Source organism: Callithrix jacchus, chromosome 3, assembly GCF_049354715.1.
Source record: "Callithrix jacchus isolate 240 chromosome 3, calJac240_pri, whole genome shotgun sequence".
Lineage (NCBI taxonomy): Eukaryota > Metazoa > Chordata > Mammalia > Primates > Cebidae > Callithrix > Callithrix jacchus.
The window spans coordinates 22,405,036-22,424,635 of NC_133504.1; the positions used below are offsets into that span (position 1 = coordinate 22,405,036).

Below are 19,600 nucleotides of genomic sequence, written 5' to 3' on the forward strand. Positions count from 1 at the left end.
TCATCAAGGAGTAGCCATAGCTATGGAGAACGCATTCGTCAGCACATAGGGCTGCTATTATTTTATAATCCTTGAAACTGAATAACAAGAGCAATATGAAATTATCCAGAAAGCCATCTCAACAAATTACTACCATAGTGGAAACATAAAATCTTGAGACCTTGACAGTTGTGTTGACCAGATAAACATACACTTAATTGCTAATAACATGTTGTGCCAAAGAGGGTCAGCATGGTTGCCATCTGCCAGCCCTTGATTTTGAATGGGAGAAATGCACTGTTAAGGAAGGCATTTTTATCCCTACCCCCCACTTTACTAATAGGAAATTATATACAAAAAGATGTCACTTAGACTGTAAAACAGTTCTTCTGAAGAACCAGTTTTGCCAGAATCAGCCAGAGGACTCACAAATTCCATTCCTGCTCTATGATACTCACTGATATTACCTACCAGATGCCTCCTATCACACATGTAGGAAAGGGTTACAGAATATAAAGGAAAAAAAGTGAAGTAAACTGAAATGACTGGTGAAAAGGATGAAAAGATTTTGGAAACAAATAGCAGTCATTAGGCAGCTTGGCTTCTGGGAGGCTCAGGCTCTGTGTCCTCCTGCTATCCCCTGCTCTCCCTGTCTGGAGGTCATCACAAGTGATGTGGAGGAAGAGGTAGTGGATGCCTTTGGTCAGGCTCCTTGTAGTTCCCAGGTCTACAAATAAAATGGCACTGCTTGCTCCTACTTCATCAGGTTAGATCCTAGATAAACCATCTATGGACTGGAGCCACAGTATGTTCAGCAGGAGAGATGCCCAAAGCACCTCTACTCTCAAACCACCTGATTCCCAGTTAACCTATCCAGTGGATAGTTATTCATGCAAGGGCTAAGAGAATGCCCCTGTCTTCTAACCCCAGTTCTCCTGGCTAAATAAAGCAATAGAGCTCAGGAGCTGAAGGCCACCACAAGCAGGTCACAGTATGACTAGATCTGTACTCTTAGCACACATAGAAAGAGTGGGGAGGGAAGGGCATGCTTGTTGCTAGAGGAGTGGAAATAGTTATTTTCCCAAAAATTTAGTTCAGTTAAGGATGGTCAGTGTCTAGGAATGTTCCTCAGGGGCTAAAAGGGGAGGGGGCTTTTTGGAGGAAAAGCGAGCTGCTGCTTTAATGTTTGGCTTATCTTCAGGATTTATTTCCCTTTTAAAGCTTAAATACGCTGACAATTTTTTTTTCCCTGATCTATCTGTACATGAGGCAAGATTTTTCACGTTTTCTTTTTTCTTTTTTGAGATGGAGTCTCACTCTGTTGCCCAGGCTGAAGTGCAGTGGCAAAATCCTGGTTCACTGCAACCTCTGCCTTCTGGGTTCAAGCAATTCTCTTGCCTCAGTCACCTGAGTAGCTGGGATTACAGTCTCACACCACCACACCTGGCTGATTTTTTGTATTTTAGCAGAGATGGGGTTTTGCCATGTTGGCCAGGCTGGCCTAGAACTCCTGAGCTCAGGCAATGCACTCACCTCAGCCTCCCAAAGTGCTGGGATTACAGGCATGAGCCACCACGCCTGGCCTCTTGTTTTCATTTTCCTCCGATATTTAAGCACTAGTAGAATTACTGGATCATGTGGTAGCTCTACTGTATAATTCTTAATTATAGACCAAAAATTAAGTAAATACACACTCATATACACACTGAAACTCAATTTGTGTATCTGTACTGTAAAAATAATGATCCTGGGAAATAAAATATTTTTGTTATATTTATTGTTTTTATACATTGCTACAATTCTAGATTTATTTTCTGAAGAAACAATGCCCAAATCCTCTAAGCAGCTTATATTTGTGTTCTGATATCCCATCGAGAACCAGCAGAGGGAGCCCAAATAACGTTTTAAAACTTACCCATATTTAAGAGTTATACCAAATGTAAGACCAGTAAGTAGTGGGACAAAAGAAGAAAACAAAAAATTTTAGAGCAGTGTTTATCTTAAACATTTTTTCCTTAAAATCCTTTGAGAAATGGATGAAAGTTATATGGACACACATAATTTGGTAGGTAATTTCAGAGTGCAGACACCTAGTGAAGCCTGCCTACCCAAGGACCCTGGGGTTAAAAAGCGGTGGTACGAAACAGATGAAAGAATGATGTCACTCTGACTTCTCTCAGAGTTAGAAAATGGGAGGAAGAAAAGTCTAAGTAGATATATGGATACAAAATCTGCATGAAAAAAGAATGAAGACATGGTAGATTTATCATATTTACTATTTTAACATTTAAAGGGATAAATAAAACCTCCTGATGACTTTCTGGAGAATGTCATGTAGGCTTCTGAATAAAGAACATATTTAATGTAGATTTAAAAGTAAAGAATCATAATAAACAATATATACATATCCAGCATATTTCACTTTTTCCCCTCTTAAGCTAGACTCGTTTTATTTTTTGAGAGAGGGTCTTGCCCTGTCACACAGGCCGGAATTCAGTGGCACCATCATGGCTCGGTGCAGCCTTGAGCTCAAGCAGTCCTTCTAACTCAGCCTCCCAAGTAGCTGGGAGTATAGGTGTGTGCCACCACGCCTGGCTAATTTTTGTATTTTTGGTAGAGATGAGGTTTCTCCATACTGCTCAGGCTGGTCTTGAACTCCTGGGATCAAGCAATCCGCCTGGATTTGGCCTCTACAGTGCTGGGATTACGGGCATGAGCCACTGTGCCCAGCCTTCATTTTACACTTTATGTAATTTCCCCAAAAGGAACTATAGAGAAATGGCAAGTGGGGAGAAGTGAGGCAATAGATATGCAAGCAGTAACAAAATCTTACCTTGCAGTCCATCCTGCAGAGCTTTCCTTCTTGAACAGTCAGATCTCCAGGAGCCTGCAAGAAGTGAGGTCTGAAGAATCGCTCCTGAATTGGTTCATTTTCATCTCCACTGTCCCTTGATCTAGAACGAGGCCTTAAAACAAGAAAGATGACGGACAGAAATATAGATAGTAGTTATTTCCAGATTTTAGTCATCTGTTTTTTTAAAATACGTGGGGTAAAAATGATTTCCTTATCCCATTTCCTTATCTAATTTCCCTATATCTAACATTTACAGATTAAAAAATCAGAAAGGCAAAATCTTGTTTAATTTGAAAGTTTACTATAAATTTAATTATCTGCCAATTGCAGGCTACTTACAAATCATAAACAGGGAAATGAAAAAAATGGGGTATATTTTAAAAACTTTATGAAAAGTAGCACTATTATTACCAAATCTTTTTCAACAGAAGTTACTAGAACTTTCCACTCTGATTTTTAAATTTTTAGGAAATTAAAAAGTTCTTATTACCCTATAAAAATTCAATTTATTTTTAATTAAAATTCTTTTTCATATTAAGCAGGAAAACAAATTACATTTTTAGGCAAGTTTTCTTTTGCATTAATTATCCATATGACTAGAGGTATTACTTTTTGTTTTAAAAAATGAGATTGTACAAATCTCCCAGATTCTGTGTATCTCTGTCACTTTTAAAGGTTGCCAGAGAAACCTTTAAGAGGAATCCAGTTGAAAGTAATTGCAGAGAAGACTTAAAAGATGTTGACTATAAATCCTATCAGTAGTCACGAGAAGGTAAGTTTAAAAACACTTAACTAGGAAAAGCAAGAGTGGAACAAATGAAAGATAAGTATATTAGACTAATAATTATTAGCTTTTTAATATAGTTTAGCCTAATTTAGGAGAAAAAGCTTTCTAGGACCCACTGATCTATTGAAAGTCTTAAATGTGCTGTGGACAACAAGAAAAGCAAAGAATAATGCAAGACAATGGACTTACTTAATACTGTATGTGCTGTGTTTATAACCAAAGATACGGAGCTAGCATCCTGTGAACAGGAATTGCCATGATGAAGTTAGAATTAAATCTGCACATGCTCTAGTCTTCCAAATGCTGAACAAAAGTCTGTGGATCTGGTCACACAGGAGGTGTAGACACCACTTGTTTAATGCTTACTCCGTTTTTCTCCTTATTCTCTGTGAGCTAATTATCTGTTCTCTTCACCAAAGGTGTTTGCATCTATGGCCTGTAATTAAGGGTCAGGACTATTTAAGGATATTCTGTCTATAAAATATCTAAACAGGAACCCAAGTTGGCAGGCTGGTTGACTTACTGTATTTTTTTAGGTGCAAGTCTGTTACTAAGTAATATCCTTTTTCTATCCCTGCCTACCATTGTTCCATCAGTGTCTTTGCATAGACTCAGGACTACTAGGAATGGAAAGCATCTCTATTGTTAGCAGATATCTGAGTATTTACAATGTGACAACTCTTACCTACAAGATTTGTAGTCTAATGGTCTTATGTTTTGAATTAAGTGACTGAAAAATGAACATTAATACATTAGCTGGCTTTAAGAAACCTAGTGGCAATAGCTTATAATGGTCAACTCACACAGCTATTGGTTAGAGACGTTTGGTTTTCAACATTTGTGTACCATTTAGTAGTGTTTCTCTTTTTTTTTTTTGAGATGCAGTCCAACCCAGGCTGGAGTGCAGTGGCACAATCTTGGCTCATTGCAACCTCTGCCTCCTGGGTTCATGCAGTTCTCCTGCCTCAGCCTCCTGAGTAGTTTGGACTACAGGTGCATTCCAGCATGCCCAGCAAATGTTTTGTATTTGTAGTAGAGACAGGGTTTCACCATTTTAGCCAGGATGGTCTTACCTCGTGATCCGCCCACCTCCAGCCTCCCAAAGTGCTGGGATTATAGGTGTGAGCCACTGTGCCTGGCCCATTTAGTAGTATTTTCATGTGTCATTTAAAAGTGCTGGGTTTTGATTTATTTGCCCTATTTAACGAACTAATCATGTAGGTGAATGGGCTTAGCACACATTAGCAAACGTTTGTTCCCATTCCGTTTCTGAATCACAAAGGAGCACAGTAATCAAGGAGCCACACACTTCAGGTTTGTATCCATATTCTGTCTTCCAATCATGTTCACTTTTGTGGTTATATGATAATTCTAGCAGTACTAAATTTATATTAATCAATGAAATAGTAACACTTATGGGAGGGAACATCTTAAATACCTTCTGACATGAGGATGGCCTGAGGGAGAGCGGGGACTTCGACCTCTTTGGTTGACAGCCTGAACCATTAGCCGTCCAGTACAACTGATGCGGCCCTGTAGAAATACCAGGAAATAACTGATTTGCTACTTAAAACCATGAACCATTAAGCACTATTATGCCTACTGTCCTATTCTCTGTAAGACATTATTTCATAACAAATCAGTGTGCCAGGTTAGTAATGACTCTAACCCTTTTCAGAAAAACACTTTCCCTGTGAGTTAAGTGCCTCGGTAAAACTATTTTTACTCAGGTGACAAGGTTGTTTTTGGAACTCTTAAATAAGCTTTACTGTTTTATCTAGGATGGTTTGAAATGACAACCCTTGTTTCATTAATTGTAGCCTGCAAAGGGCTCCATAACACATGTTGTTAAATTGTCATCTGTAGCAGGAGGACACCAGTTTCATGTGAAGATTCCGTTTTCATGGGCAGCTATCTAATCACTTGTAGCCAATTCTAAAATCAAACCTAGACAATTTTAAAAGTTTGCCTCAGATCTTTTTAATAATATACTGATTTAATGTTAGTGGCATCCCTTCCCCAAACCATGTATTAAGTGAGCATGATAAAATGAGTGTTATGTAAAAAGTATGCGTGGGATGATAAGGAGAGCTTCATGATTAAATGAAACCATGTTCTTATGAAATGAACATATTTGAGATTTAAAAATCAGAAGGAGTTGAATAACTAAACAATGTAATAAAAACTATATCTTAAATTTGTCAATTGAAAGTTTGATGGAATGGTGGGGTCAGGGAGATAGCCAGAAGTAGGTTAATGGATACAAAATTACAGCACATAGGAAGAATAAGTTTTAGTGTTTCATAGCACTGTAGGATGACTATAACAACAATTTATCGTGTATTTTCGTATAGCTGGAAGAGTGGATTTTGGGTGTTTCTAACACGAATGATAAATGTCTGAGGTGACAGATATGCTAATTACCATGAATTGAGCATTACATGTTGTATACTTGCTTTGAAATGTCACACTATACCTCATAAATATGTATACCTGTGTCAATTAAAATAATAAAAGCAAAAAAAGAGAATGACAAATGCTGTCATATGTGAACAGACGAGTAATACTCAGGACGCCCAGATGACATGGATAAGCCACACATCGTTACTTTGGTTTGGGTTTCAGCTCCTTCTCTTAATTTTTTTTTTTTTTCACCATTACCAGCAGAGTAGCAAAATAGATGATTTTTCTTCTCCACTCGCTCAGGAGAATGAGAAGACATGCTTCTAAATTCTGATGACTGCCAAAGGTAACAGCAAGAGAAGAAAAATGAGAAGCAGATGTACCAGCAATGATTAGACTTAATTCTAGCTCAGAGTTGATGAGAAGCCCTCATGACCTTACACTGAAAATAAAATTCTTCCATTGGTTCTCATTTTCATTGCAAGCTGCCTATAGAGACAGGCCACAGAAGCTGGAGTGTTCTGTGTTTTGAAGAACTGCCTTCCTGCTGCAGGTAGACTGGAGTGGGGATCTGGGCCACTAGTGAGGGCACTAGTGGAGGGAACGCAGAGAAAAACACCCATAGCAGGATTCAGTGAAGGGCAGTACTCTAACTGGTGGGGCTCTGCAGGTCTCCTGAATCGTGAACTTCTTTAGGACTGGCACCTCCCAGAAAAGGCAAAGACACACAGGAATGTCATACACACAGGAGAAGAATGAGGCACGACCAAAGAGAGGTCATCACAAAACAGAAATGTCATACAGACAGGAGAAGAGTGAGCAATGATCAAAGACAGGTCATCACAAAGAAACAAACCTAACTAGTTTTTTACCACTACATATGTGACTCCCTCTGGCATTCAGAGTATTTGCTATTGAGGCTGTGGTTAAAACACCATGTTTCCTGAAAATTTCCAAGGAGACATGAAGACTAACCTTATGAAGGAGAATTATTTCTAACTCAGATTAACTGTATCTGAAGCACAGGCCACTTGATACAGATTCTCTCCTGCTAAACTCTTGGCAGACATTTGGGATTCCCTAAACTAGCTTGAAATCTAAAAATTTCATCCAACTTCTGGTCTGTATGTGATATGGAAAATCTAGATATAACTTGCTCAGAAGACCCCCATCATAAACTACCCAACTGTTGCATCATACAAGATAACAAATGTACACATAAAATTAATGATTCTTTTGGGAGGTTGAGGACAACGAAGTATGTGTACTGTTTGACACAAATAGCTTCAATTGTACTGATATAGAATGTGGCTTCCTTATCTGCTTTCTGGCTTCTATGATGAAATGCTCATAATATCCTTCCTTGTGATAGGAAGCCCAGAGGATCTACAAGGTAAGTTAAAATGAACTAGTCATTTACGTGATTAGGAAAAGATATACTGTAAGTTAAATTCAGACCTAACCTTGAATTTGGGCAACAGTCCAACAAACCCCCCCTTTTAACTTGGATTTGAGTTTTGACTTTTCTTAAAACTTTGAGCAAATCACTGAATTTGTTCAAGCCTTTGTTTCTTCTTCTGTACAAATAGGGATGCTATGTACATCTCTTACAAGGATGTTGTAAGGCTTAAATGGTGCAACCTAAATGCTCTTATAAATGTCAAGTGCTATGTGATATCATAAATTATCATGATTAAATTACTCATAGCTGGTCCTGTGTTACCATGGGTCTGAGACATTATGCATGGATCCCCATCAAGATGGTTTTTAGGAGCCCCAGTGGCTTGGTGGATGCCAGTAAGAATTTCCATGTGAATATACTTTACTTGAGGTAAACTCTTACCTCCTTTGACAGTTCCTTCATATTTCACCAGTATCTCCCCTGCCACTTAGTGCCTTTCCTCTTGGGATGGGCCTCAAATACCTCAGTGTGGCACTCAGGAGCTCTGCAATCAGTCTAAGTTTGTAAACCAGTCCTGCTGTCCCTTACAGGCAAGTGACTTTAGGCAGGTAACTTAATCTAAGATTCCTTCTCTAAAATCGGACCATATAGTTAACACCTAGTGGGTTCTCATGAAGATTAAAGGCATTCATATTTGTAAAGCACCTGCCAGCATTGTGTTTGGATGAAGCCAGTGCTCAAAATGTGAAATTATTATAGCACTCAATATGGATATAGTTCTAATAACCAGTTTTGAGGCATCCTTTAGAATTGTTTATGTAATGGAATTTTTTTGGGTATTATAAGGTAATTTTCTCCAAAGGAAAAACAAAATACCTTCGGCATAGGAGGCAGACTGTGGAAGTAGATGAACCTTTTTAACTTCTGCTGGTGCTTGAAAGGTGTTAAGCACAGTCATATTCAAATGTGCTTGTTAGTGTGGTGGCTGCATTTGACGTGGAGGAGGGAATATGCGTTATTCAACTCTAAACAGATTCTTGATATGCTCGACCTGCCTCTTCCTCCCCTCTCCAAAAAAAAGGAGGGGGGGAGAGGAACAGGTGGGCATGCTACTCTGGAAGGTCACACATTTCTACACTGTTTTCAAGGTTTTCGCTGCTTCTGCTTAGAACGCTATATACAAATATTGCCACAGAATATTTCTTTAACTTCCCAAATTTGAGAAAAAGGAGTAGTCACCATTTGTCATCTTTCTATTCTGATGTCAACCTTCACTCTGAGCATGAAAGGGGGAAGTGTGGTCTTCAGGAGGCGGAATTCTGTTTGATTTATGTAGTGTTATTGGCTAAATATATTACTAACTAATACATAACCAGGAGCATTTAGAAAGCATCCAAACTAAGAAGCTGTATAATTCTGTCATTTTTATTTGGGGAAAAAACCTCAGAGTTCAGTGAAGCATTTTTGAAAGGATGCCTTCAGTGTACATAATAGAAAGTTCAGGTTTTTAAGTCTGAACATACTATTTTTGAGAGAGATCATACAGAATTAGCAACAAGTGATTTTTTTTTCTTTCGAGACAGTGTTTCACTCTTGTTACCCAGGCTGGAGTGCAGTGGTGCGATCTCGGCTCACCGCAATATCCACCTCTGGAGTTCAAGTGCTGCCTCAGTCTCCTGAGTAGCTGAGATTACAGGTATGTGTCACCACGCCCAGCTAATTTTGTATTTTTAGTAGAGACGGGATTTCTCCATGTTGGTCAGGCTTGTCTCGAACTCCCAACCTCAGGTGATCCATCCACCTCAGCCTCCCAAAGTGCTGGGATTACAGGCGTGAGCCACCGTGCCCAGCTAATAAGTGATTTTAATAATAATATGCCTATTAACCCTGGTAATCATAGTAGGCTCTGATGTACATTAATGCTGTTGCATTTGCTTTTATTAATTTTCTCATTTCCATCTGCTTTACTATTAACATAAGAATAATGGAAGGGAATGTTTAAAGTGAAGCTTGAAATGAGCTAGGAAACCTTATAATGCTAAAAGGAAACATAAGCAACAGACTAACATTTATATTTAACTCAGCTGTGTGCTCCTTTTCTATTCCAAACAAATCCACAGAGTTTAAAGCTTATGTTACAAATAAGTCTGAATTCTTAAAGTGATTCTGTATTAAACATCCAGCTTGTAAAGATTATTTCATACCTTGTGCAAGGCCAATTATTTATATAATATAGAAATAACATTTATATTTCACAGTTTATGAAATTTAACTAGTGGCACACAGGTCTTTATAAAAGCTTGCCACTTGTATACATAATGCAGTTTGAGGAAACATCAAACTGCAAAACAGCCATTCCAGAATCCAAGTGCAATACAAAGTAACTTAGCAACACAACACAACCAAGTCAGATATTCCCGTTTAGATTTAGCTGTTCTTAAAGATAGGATTAGTGTCTAAAGTAAACTATTTGCGATCCTCATTTTGGCATTCTGCTTGGTGTAACTGCACAATATCTCATTATTTTGCTAAACTATGTGATTGCTTTGGTCTCTTATGAATTGCTTGAGCTGCACACATTGAGTATGATAAACAGCCCAGTATATGTTTAGAGCTGCCTGTTCTATCCCAAGTAGAATTTGGATGCAGTAAATAACAGCGAATGTTTTTCTTATTCCCAAAAGATTAACCCAGGTGGAAAAATACCATATTCTATAAAATATTCTGAACTTTAATATTTTCCTCCCTCCTTGGTTCTCACCCTTCTCTTGGCTGCTTTCTGTACTTATTTTCCACTGCTCAGGAGCGCTCTGCCGTCTGTGTTTCATTACTGAACTATTTTTTCCACTCTAGTCTTCCTCTTGTCCTTGGTCATTTCACATCATCTGGGCTACATTGTACGAGAAAACATACGTGTATTCTCCCCTTTCAAACCCAATTACTTTTTTTCCCTAAGCCCAAATACTTTTAAAATTTCAAAATTTAAGGTAACTAGAGGGCATTAAGGAAGTAAGGCATCAATGACAGTTTTCTGTCAACTACACTTTATGCTTTTGGGATTGCTGTATGTTGAAAGATTGAGTTATTTTGAATTTTTTTCCACTGCCTTTTATGACATGGCTGTTGCAAGTCATGCTTTGATTCATAAGTTATAAGAACACAATGTTTTAATATATGGTAATCGATGTTGTAAAGTTGAGAGTCTAACAGTGTTAAACATTTCCAGAATGGCATCCCTACAGCAACAAATGGTAACTGATGCCAGGAGTTAGATAGAAAAATGATCTGTCACTGGTCATGGTTTAAATGCCACTTTGTTTTTCTAATGGGTAGTAAAGTTCACTCCAGTTTTTAAGTGATGACTCACAAAACTTGTATCTGCCATATTTGAACATACCTGTTACTGAAGACAGAAAAGACAGAAAAGAAGGGTTTTACTGTTGGAATTAAAATCAATCAGGCAACATGCTCAGAAACTTGGGACAAATACTACTACTGCTAAGTGGCATAAATACAGAAATTCTCTCACAGCAATTTCAATGGGATATACACATCTACACACTGAGGCCTAGACTCAGATTCACTTCATGAGTTTCCCTTCCTTTTGCCTGTCTTGGGTTATTTAGGTAAAGAAGGCTCTTAGCTCTGCCCCTTAATTAAGATGTTGGGAGTGCCAACTGATCTTTGGAGTCGGTTGGAATTCTATAACAGGTAATGTCAGGAACTGATCTGGTTACTGTGATGCCTGGGGTTCCTGGAATGTTTTTTGTTGTTGTTCCTTTTGACAGACGCAGAGTAGTCATTTTACCCTTGGCTTAAATCACAGGTGGGTTAGGATATTCTGTTAGGAGGACTGGTCTGCTCCACTTCTCAATTCTGTCTTCTCTCCAAAGGGTAGAGCAAAGAACCAGAGAGGGTTAACCATGGGGCTCAGCAGTGGAATTACTGGAGTGAGGGCAGTGACCACTCTCTTTTGGTCCTTCTCTTGGCCCTGAGGGTGCTGAGAGCAGAAAGCAGCTTCCCAGCTTCATGTGTGGCTGATGTCAGCTGTGCTATGGGTGTGGCCATCCTCTGGCTCACAGCTCCTCCACCTGAGCCCACAGCTGTGGCAGTTGTGGCACAGCCACATCTGCTGCCTAAGTCCTTTCCCATGGGGGTGATGAAACAGAAAGGCGAGGAGGTCAGAAGACCACACACCAACAACATAGTGGGTAGAAATTCCATCCCAAACCGACTTGCTTCCTTTCTGACAGTACTGTGGGAACGGAACTGATCCTTCACATCCTGGTTCCACAGGCTTCTGTCATAACCCTGTTGTTTTAAAGATGGGGTAGTTACTGTCTCTGAATTTAAAAAATGACAATAACTAACATTTATTTAAAGCATACTATATGCCAGGTAAACAGAATGCTTTTTATGTGTACTATTTAAATCTGTATTATTATTATTATTATTCTCATTTTACAGAGGAGGAAACAGGCACAGAGAAATTAAGTGACTTGTTAAGGTCACACAGGTGCTGAATGGCTGAGCTAGAATTCCCACCCAGATCTGCCTGATGCCAAAGTTCATGCTCTTAACCCCTGTACTGCATGGTCTGCCGGCCTCATCCTAGGTTTTTCAGTATCATCAATGTTGCGCTACAATCTTGGCATTTGTAGTAACATTTCTTTCTTATTTCCTTCCCTTCCTTTTTTTCCTCTGTTTACAAGGGTTTCTTTTTTTGGCTAGTGGGCTTTGGGTAAGATTACATTTATTTTCTAAAAACTCATTTTTGGCTAATGGCAGTGGCGCATGCCCATAATCCCAGTGCTTTGGGAGGCTGAGATGGGATGATTGCTTGAGCCTGAGTTCGAGGCTACAGCGAGCCATGATCACGCCACCGTACTCTAGCCTTGGTGACTGAGGAAGACATTGTCTCTAAATAAATTAAAAAAAAAATCTTTTGTTTTTTGAGACAAAGTTTCGTCCTTGTTGCCCAGGCTGGACTGCAGTGGCACAGTCTTGGCTCACCATGATCTCGGCCTCCTGGGTTCAAGCAATTTTCCTGCCTCAGCCTCCCAAGTAGCTGGGATTATAGGTATGTACCACTACACCTGGCTAATTTTGTGTTTTTAGTAGAGACAGGGTTTCTCCATGTTGGTCAGGCTGATCTTGAACTCCTGACCTCAGGCGATCCGCCAGCCTTGGCCTTGCAAAGTGCTGGGATTACAGGCATGAGCCACCACTCCCAGTGCATTTATTTTTAATTTTGACAAATTGTAATTGTATACATTTGTGGGGTACAATGTGATGTTCTATGTATGTAGTCTGGAATGATTCAGCAGCTCACCTTCATTTAGTGACTTCCTCAGTTTGTCAAGCAAGTTTAAATGACTGGAGACTACTGACCTGAGGCTGGCCTGCTGTCTTCAACTCTGTACACTGGCATTGTCCATGAACACTGAGTCAGTCCTTCCCCACTGAGAACTTTTCCACATGGGAAAATGCATTAATTTAATTTGAGGAAGACACTAAGCAGCTTCACAAGTGTAGTTTTACGTTTTTGCTCTTTTGTTCTATAAATTGGCTTATTCCAGTAACAATTTAAAACATGCTAAGAAAAATGCCTTGAAATTAATAGCAGGGCCCCAGTATTGGCAAGTACTTACGGACCACGGATAACTCCATCCCACAATATATCCCAGCCTTTCTAGGGCAAAAGAGGAATAAATGACCCAACGTGAAGAAAAATTTTGGATTTTGTTAGTTCTCCACCATTTTTTTAAACATGCAGACAACTAAACTAAAAGCTAGGATTTGTTAATGTCAAGGAAATGCACTGAAAATACAATAAAGAAAAGGAAAGGCGGGTGCAGTGGCTCACACCTGTAATCCCAGCACTCTGGGAGGTTGAGGTGGGCGGATCACCTGAGGTCAGGAGTTCAAGATCAGCCTGGCCAACATGGCAAAACCCCATCTCTACTGAAAATACAAAAAATCAGTTAGGCATGGTGGTGCACAACTGTAGTTCCAGCTACTTGAGAGACTAAGGCAGAAGAACTGCTTGAACCCAGGAGGTGGAGGTTGCAGTGAGCCGAGATCATGCCACTGGACTCAGTCTCAAAAAAAGAAAGAAAAAAGCAAGTTCACCTTTAGTTTCTTCATATATATATCAAAGATGAACACAAACATTAAAACGCAACTTCTTAATTGTGATTTAGACTATTTTTCAGGGTGATGGTCATGTACTCATTAAAAAATTTAGAACTTCAAGAATGTGCATTGAATAGAAGCTTTTCATTAACAGTGAAGAGTTTGCTGTCCTCTATCACAGCCTGATTAGCTGGATAATTTGTTTTTATTCTTAATATTACTACAGAAAAATATATTTATTATGACCATGGAATATTAGAAAACAATAAACCTTGAACCAACTTTGCTTATTTATTTAGAAACAGAGTCTCACTCTGTAACCCAGGCTGGAGTGCAGTGGTGCAGTCTTGGCTCACTGAAACCTCTGCATCCCGGGTTCAAATGATTTTCATGCCTTAACCTCTGGAGCAGCTGGGATTACAGGTGCATACCACCACACCTGGCTAATTTTTGTATTTTTAGTAGAGACAGCGTTTTGCCATGTTGGCCAGGCTGGTCTCAAACTCCTGGGCTCATGTGATCCACCTGCCTCCCAAAGTGCTGGGATTACAGGCATGAGCCACTGTACCCTCGCCACAAAATTTAATTAAAACTTTGTAGTGTTATTAAAATTATTTATATGCTTTCTAATGGTAAATATTTTCTTCAAAAGCAATAATATGAAATGATATGAAATGATATAAATATATGAAATACATAAATAATATGAAATGATATAAATAGCTCAGAAATTCTAAAAAGATGACTTCTAGAGAAAACTGTTCATTTTACCATGGCTTTTTTTATTTTTAAAAGTGTATTATTTATATGACTTTTGCAGACTTAGTAAAACTACCCTGTCATACATTGAGATCTTAAGGTACAAAATAACTTTTTACTCATTTTTGTACCCTCTATATCCAGCATAGTGACTAAAATGTATAACATAATGAAAAAGAATTTGCAGGCTTGAATTGGCAACATGATACCCAGCAGCCTCCTACTAAGTTCTAGGAAGGCAACTGATTTTTTTTTATCTTAAGTCCAAAGGCAAATACAAGAGAAAATATTTTGATGGAAGCAGATAAACCTGAATGCTATCAAAATTATCATTGTCTACACTTGCACATTAAATTCCACTGATGGGTTTCTTTTAAAGTATTTTACTTTGTTGAGTTTTTCTTACACAGCCTATGCATACCAGTCACTCTCTGTCCTTTTCTCCTTTATGTTCTTCATATAACCCTACCTGGTTATATTAATTGTGTATTTGTGTCCAGTCTACCACTGCACCCCCATCAACCACATGGAAAGTTTGTACATATTAGGCCCTTAGTAGTATTTGTGGAAGGAATGAAATCTGCATGAGAATCATTCCTGTAGAAGAACCCCTGATGGAATCAGTATTCATGAAACAAAGAATTTTTCTATCCTCTGAAACCAAGAGGGACATAGAATTTGGAAAAATAGTTTCATACATCAAAGAAACTTCTTAACGTCACCTTTTACTTTAATAGTTCCTCTGTCCAGTCAAATGCCTGTAAGCACCAGACATAGAACTGAGCCCAGACCTATACCCTTCTTTACCTGAGGGTTTGCAGCCATAACTGTGTAATTCCCATCATCATCTAAAGTGGACGCTGTGGTATGGAGGGAGCAGGTCCCATCAAGATCTCTTTGAATGGTGTAGTGATCACTCTTTGGAGAGATCTGCTTCCCATCTTTAAACCAATAGATCTGTGAAAGGAAACAAAGATGAAAGATAATCTGGAGGATTGCAAATAGTAACAGTGTGGTTTGTAGAGCTGATCTGAGTTTTCATGTTTTTAAATACAATACCTGAATCAGAAATTGATTTTTCAATGGAAAAAAAACAATTTAAATTCTAGGTGAGTTTTGAAATTATATACCCTCCTTTTGTTTTTAAAAAAATGGCACTTACATTCATATATTATTTATATGCACAGATATATATTGAATTTTGGCAATGATTATTTACATGAAGTGGCATTATAGGCATTTTTCTTTTTGCTTTTTTTCAAATGTACCAAAAATTAAAATGTACTATGTATAAAATAAAGGTAAAAAGGTTGTCTTGGAGAACAAAAGCAGACCTCAAACTCTGATCACTTCCTGAATTGTGTTTGACAAATAGAAGAGGTTGGTAGGGAGGGAGGTACCGACTAAGGATTGGTGGTGGGTGGAACACTACTGCCTCATTTCTAGGCCAGGAAGCATGTGATCAAAGGTTAAATGTTTGTCCCCTCTCCCCATTATGTTAAAGAAAACACAGTAGTATTAAAAAGTATAATAATTTTAAGATATACAACTGAGTTGATAAAAAATTAAATGTAGGCCAGGTACAGTGGCTCTTGCCTATAATCCCAGCATTTGGGAGGCTGAGGCAGAAGGACTGCTCAGGCCCAGGAATTCAGGACCAGCCTGGGCAACATTGTAAGACCCTGTCTCGACAAAAAAAAAAAAAAAAAAAAAAAAAAAAACACTATCTGGGTGTGGTGGTGCATGCCCTAGCTATTTGGGAGTCTGAGTCAGGAGGATTGCTTGAGCCCAGGAGGCTGAGGCTGCAGTGAGCCGTGATCATACCACTGCACTCCAGCCTAGGTGACTGAGTGAAACCCTGTCTCAAAAGAAAAAAAAATGTGAAAAATAAAAGTAAATTTTGATTAAATAAAATATTTTAAAGTGGTCCAGAGATCCTCCTTCCTTCCCTCAGTTTTAAACAAAACCAGTTGTCCCTGGATGTCTGAGTCCTATTTTTTTTTTTTTTTTTTGAGACAGAGCCTTGCTCTGTTGCCCAGGCTGGAGTGCAGTGATGTAATCTTGGCTCACTGAAAACTCCGCCTCACAGGTTCAAATGATTCTCGTGCCTCAGCCTCCAGAGTAGCGAAGATTACAGGTGTGAGCTACCATGCCCAGCCAAGCTCATTATTATTTTTGATTTAAGTTATGAAAACACAGTTGAAAGACAGGCCCATCATAATGAATCAGTGCCAACAGCCCTAACATGGCTGAGGTGCTGAATTAACAGCTACATCAGCCCACCTCCAGATTTATTACATAAGCAAATAAACCTTTCCTTTTTGAAGCCACAGCAAGTTATTTGTTGTCACTTTTTGTTCATTGCAGACAAAAGTATTCCTAACAAAAGCAATATACTTTAGACCCTTTTGTTGTTAAAACAAACTTCCTCCTTAAGGTAAATCAGTATGTAAATTGGTTACATAAACTGGCATTCAAATTCAACTGCCTGTCAAAATATTTGAATCTGAAAAATCTTTTTGAAACCTCCATCCTAAGAAAGGAAAAGACTAGAAATATATAGCACTAAATAAATGCATGAATTATCAGGATGATGACTGCTGTAACTTCAAACTCATATTTTTCAGATAGCTCCAACTTTACAGAAACTATTATTAAACTCTAGAATCTAAAAAGTAATAATCAACAGGACTAGTAACTTTCAGCTCTAAAAATTAAATTATGTAAAGTATTATACTTCATAATTATCATACTCTTTTTAGTGGTTGACTTTTTTTTTTTTAGATGGAGTCTAGCTCTGTCACCCAGGCTGGAGTGCAGTGGTATTATCTTGGCTCATTGCAACTTCTGTCTTCTGGGTTCAAGTGATTCTCCTGCTTCAGCCTCCTGAGTAGCTGGGATTACAGGTATGTACCACTATGCAAAGCTAATGTTTGCATTTTTAGTAGAGATGGGGTTTCACCATATTGCCCAGGCTGTTCTCAAACTCCTGACCTCAAGTGATCTGCCTGCCTCAGCCTCCCAAAGTGCTGAGATTACAGGCATGAGCCACCATGTCTGGCCATGGTTGACTATTCTGATAGAACAGAGAAGGTGTAATAAGTGTACAATTTCTTCCTTTTGCATTCTTGCCACAATGCCAATTCTTGAATTATTTATTTCCTTTAATTGTATTTTTGACTTCCATGATACTTGGCATACAACTTTCAAATGAGATCTAAGAAATATTTCTAAAATTTTACCAAGCCTACTAATGGAGGGAGAAATTTGGGAGGGCACAAGAATGAGAAGAGGGTAAATTAGAAATTATTTTCAATCTTCCTATGGCTCAACTAGAACAAGCATGCCAAAGGAGGAATAAAATATGTTAAGACATAAGCATAAACAACATGTATTTCTTTCAACATGAATATTCCATACTTTAACAATCCTAATGTAATTCATATGGCATATGCCAAAGTGGACCTTCAATAGATCAGAGAGGGAAGAAAAAGGATGGGGAGGATGAAGTCTGAGTGAGAGAAAGGAAGGATAAAGGAAGAACATTTAACAATAAAACATTTAAACGATTAAGTCTCTAATAGCTGTGAAACATTTAAATTTGTATTAGGAAAAAAGTACAGTTATGTTAAAAACAAAAGCCCATCTTTCAAGTTAAAGTAATATTCTATAAGAATCAATCGTCTTAGAACTTGATCAGTGATCTTAAGCCTTGTGTAAGGTTTGAAAATAATACAGAATCTTTCTGTGACTATTCTGGAAGTTCAAGATAAGATTCATTGTTGAATTTCATTCATAAGCTACAAATTTATTTTTAATACATGCATTTGATAACATGGTGTGAATACACAGCTATTATGCAAATTATGCCAAGAATATGGTAAAAACTTTTCTGTAACAATGGAGTTTACTTTTCCATTTTATTAGGAAGTAGATAGGGTTTGAAAATTCAAGGCTATTTTCTTTGATCTTTGACTTTGGGGTTGCAATTCAGTCTTAAGAAAGAATATGATAGTAAAACTTGCCATAATGGGAAAACAAAACAATGCATGGAACTATAGGAAATTAACACCTAAAAGTGTCAAGTGTCTTTTTTTTTTTTGTCACTTTCTGTTCTTTCATTTTATGCCACAACAAAGCTTTTTATTTCACTGAGTATATTGCTCTAAGCTTATATAATAAATTTGTATTTTTTGGTATTATCTTCTGCTTTCATTATAGTTTCCATTCTTTTAAAAATTGTTTCAATCACTTTAAAGTTATTTCAGAGGCTACTTAAGATTGTTCAATATTGTGCAATACTTGGCCTTCTGTTTCTCTGTTTTTTGCGCTATTGATTCTTAATATGGTTTGGTGTCTGTCCCCTCCAAATCTCATGCTGAAATGTGATTCCCAGTGTTGGAGGTGGAGCCTGGGGGGAGGGGATTGGATCATGGGTCTAGACCCCTCATTCACAGTTTAACACCGTCCCATTTATTTATCACCGTTGGTGATAAGTAAGTTCTCGCTCACTTAGTTCACAGGAGACCTGGCTGTTTAAAAGTGTGGGACCTTCCCTCAGCCACTTCCATCTCTTGTTCCTACTCTTGCTCTGTGAGTCACCTTCTCCCCCTTTGCCATAATCATAAGCTTCCTGAGGCCTCACCAGGAGCAGATCCTGGTACTATACTTCCTGTATACCATGCAGAACTGAGCCAATAAAACCTGTTTTTTTTTTTTAATAAATTACCCAGTCTCAGGAATCCCTTTGTATTAATGTAAAAACAGCCTAACAACTCTCCTTATGGTTATTTCTTCACATATTATTACCTTTATATAAGGCAACTTTTTGCTTGCTTCTAAATTTCAGGACAAATTTCACATTAATTTCTCAGCTTTTGGCTCCCTATCATGTGATAGTGTAGTTTAGGGGTTCTCATTTTTTCGCCTTTTTTATTCTTTTCATTCAAGTTCTAGGGAAAAGTGTACTCCTCTTTATTGCTTCGCTGGGCTAGTAAACAGTTATTCTGGTCCTTCCTGTAAAGTTAGGGCAGCTCCTTAGCCAGCATTTCCAAACGTTTGTATGGAGAGGGCTCCCATCCAGGTCAGCATAGTGCTGCATGCCATCACAAGTTTCTATTATCCATTCTAAACAATATTCTTCACCCCACCTCCCTCTTAATATAAGCAGCCTTGGTTTTGTAGATTAAAGACTGGAACAACCAGTGGTGAGTGTTACTTCTCTGTATGGTACAGAGCACTGGGTTCATATGCAGACCTGGCCACTCACCAGCTCTCTGAC

At 38.3% G+C, this 19,600-nt stretch overlaps 2 protein-coding genes across 37 annotated transcripts in view; one reads left to right on the forward strand and one right to left on the reverse strand.

The window, feature by feature from the left end:
• CBR4 (carbonyl reductase 4) overlaps positions 1 to 19,600 on the forward strand; it is a 131,405-nt gene that overhangs the window by 107,409 nt on the left and 4,396 nt on the right. Inside the window, exons 5-6 of one of the 4 annotated variants that reach the window (XR_008479984.2) lie at positions 9,009 to 9,121; positions 17,104 to 17,225. The exons of 1 other annotated variant lie outside the window; for it this stretch is intronic. Coding sequence is in view for 1 of the 3 variants with exons in the window: in XM_054252806.2 (XP_054108781.1) it covers positions 9,009 to 9,109 (101 nt within the window). In the remaining 2 variants the exon portion in view is untranslated. The remainder of the gene's footprint in view (positions 1 to 9,008; positions 9,122 to 17,103; positions 17,226 to 19,600) is intronic. 2 more of the 4 variants (XR_008479985.2, XM_054252806.2) reach the window with 2 other exon arrangements.
• The window catches only part of PALLD (palladin, cytoskeletal associated protein), a 469,895-nt gene that overhangs the window by 12,953 nt on the left and 437,342 nt on the right, over positions 1 to 19,600 (reverse strand). For all 33 annotated transcript variants that reach the window (XM_078366289.1, XM_078366298.1, XM_078366290.1 and 30 more), the window contains 3 exons: positions 15,127 to 15,276; positions 5,059 to 5,153; positions 2,813 to 2,945 (listed from right to left, as the gene is read on the reverse strand). In XM_078366289.1, coding sequence (XP_078222415.1) covers positions 2,813 to 2,945; positions 5,059 to 5,153; positions 15,127 to 15,276 — 378 coding nt within the window. The remainder of the gene's footprint in view (positions 1 to 2,812; positions 2,946 to 5,058; positions 5,154 to 15,126; positions 15,277 to 19,600) is intronic.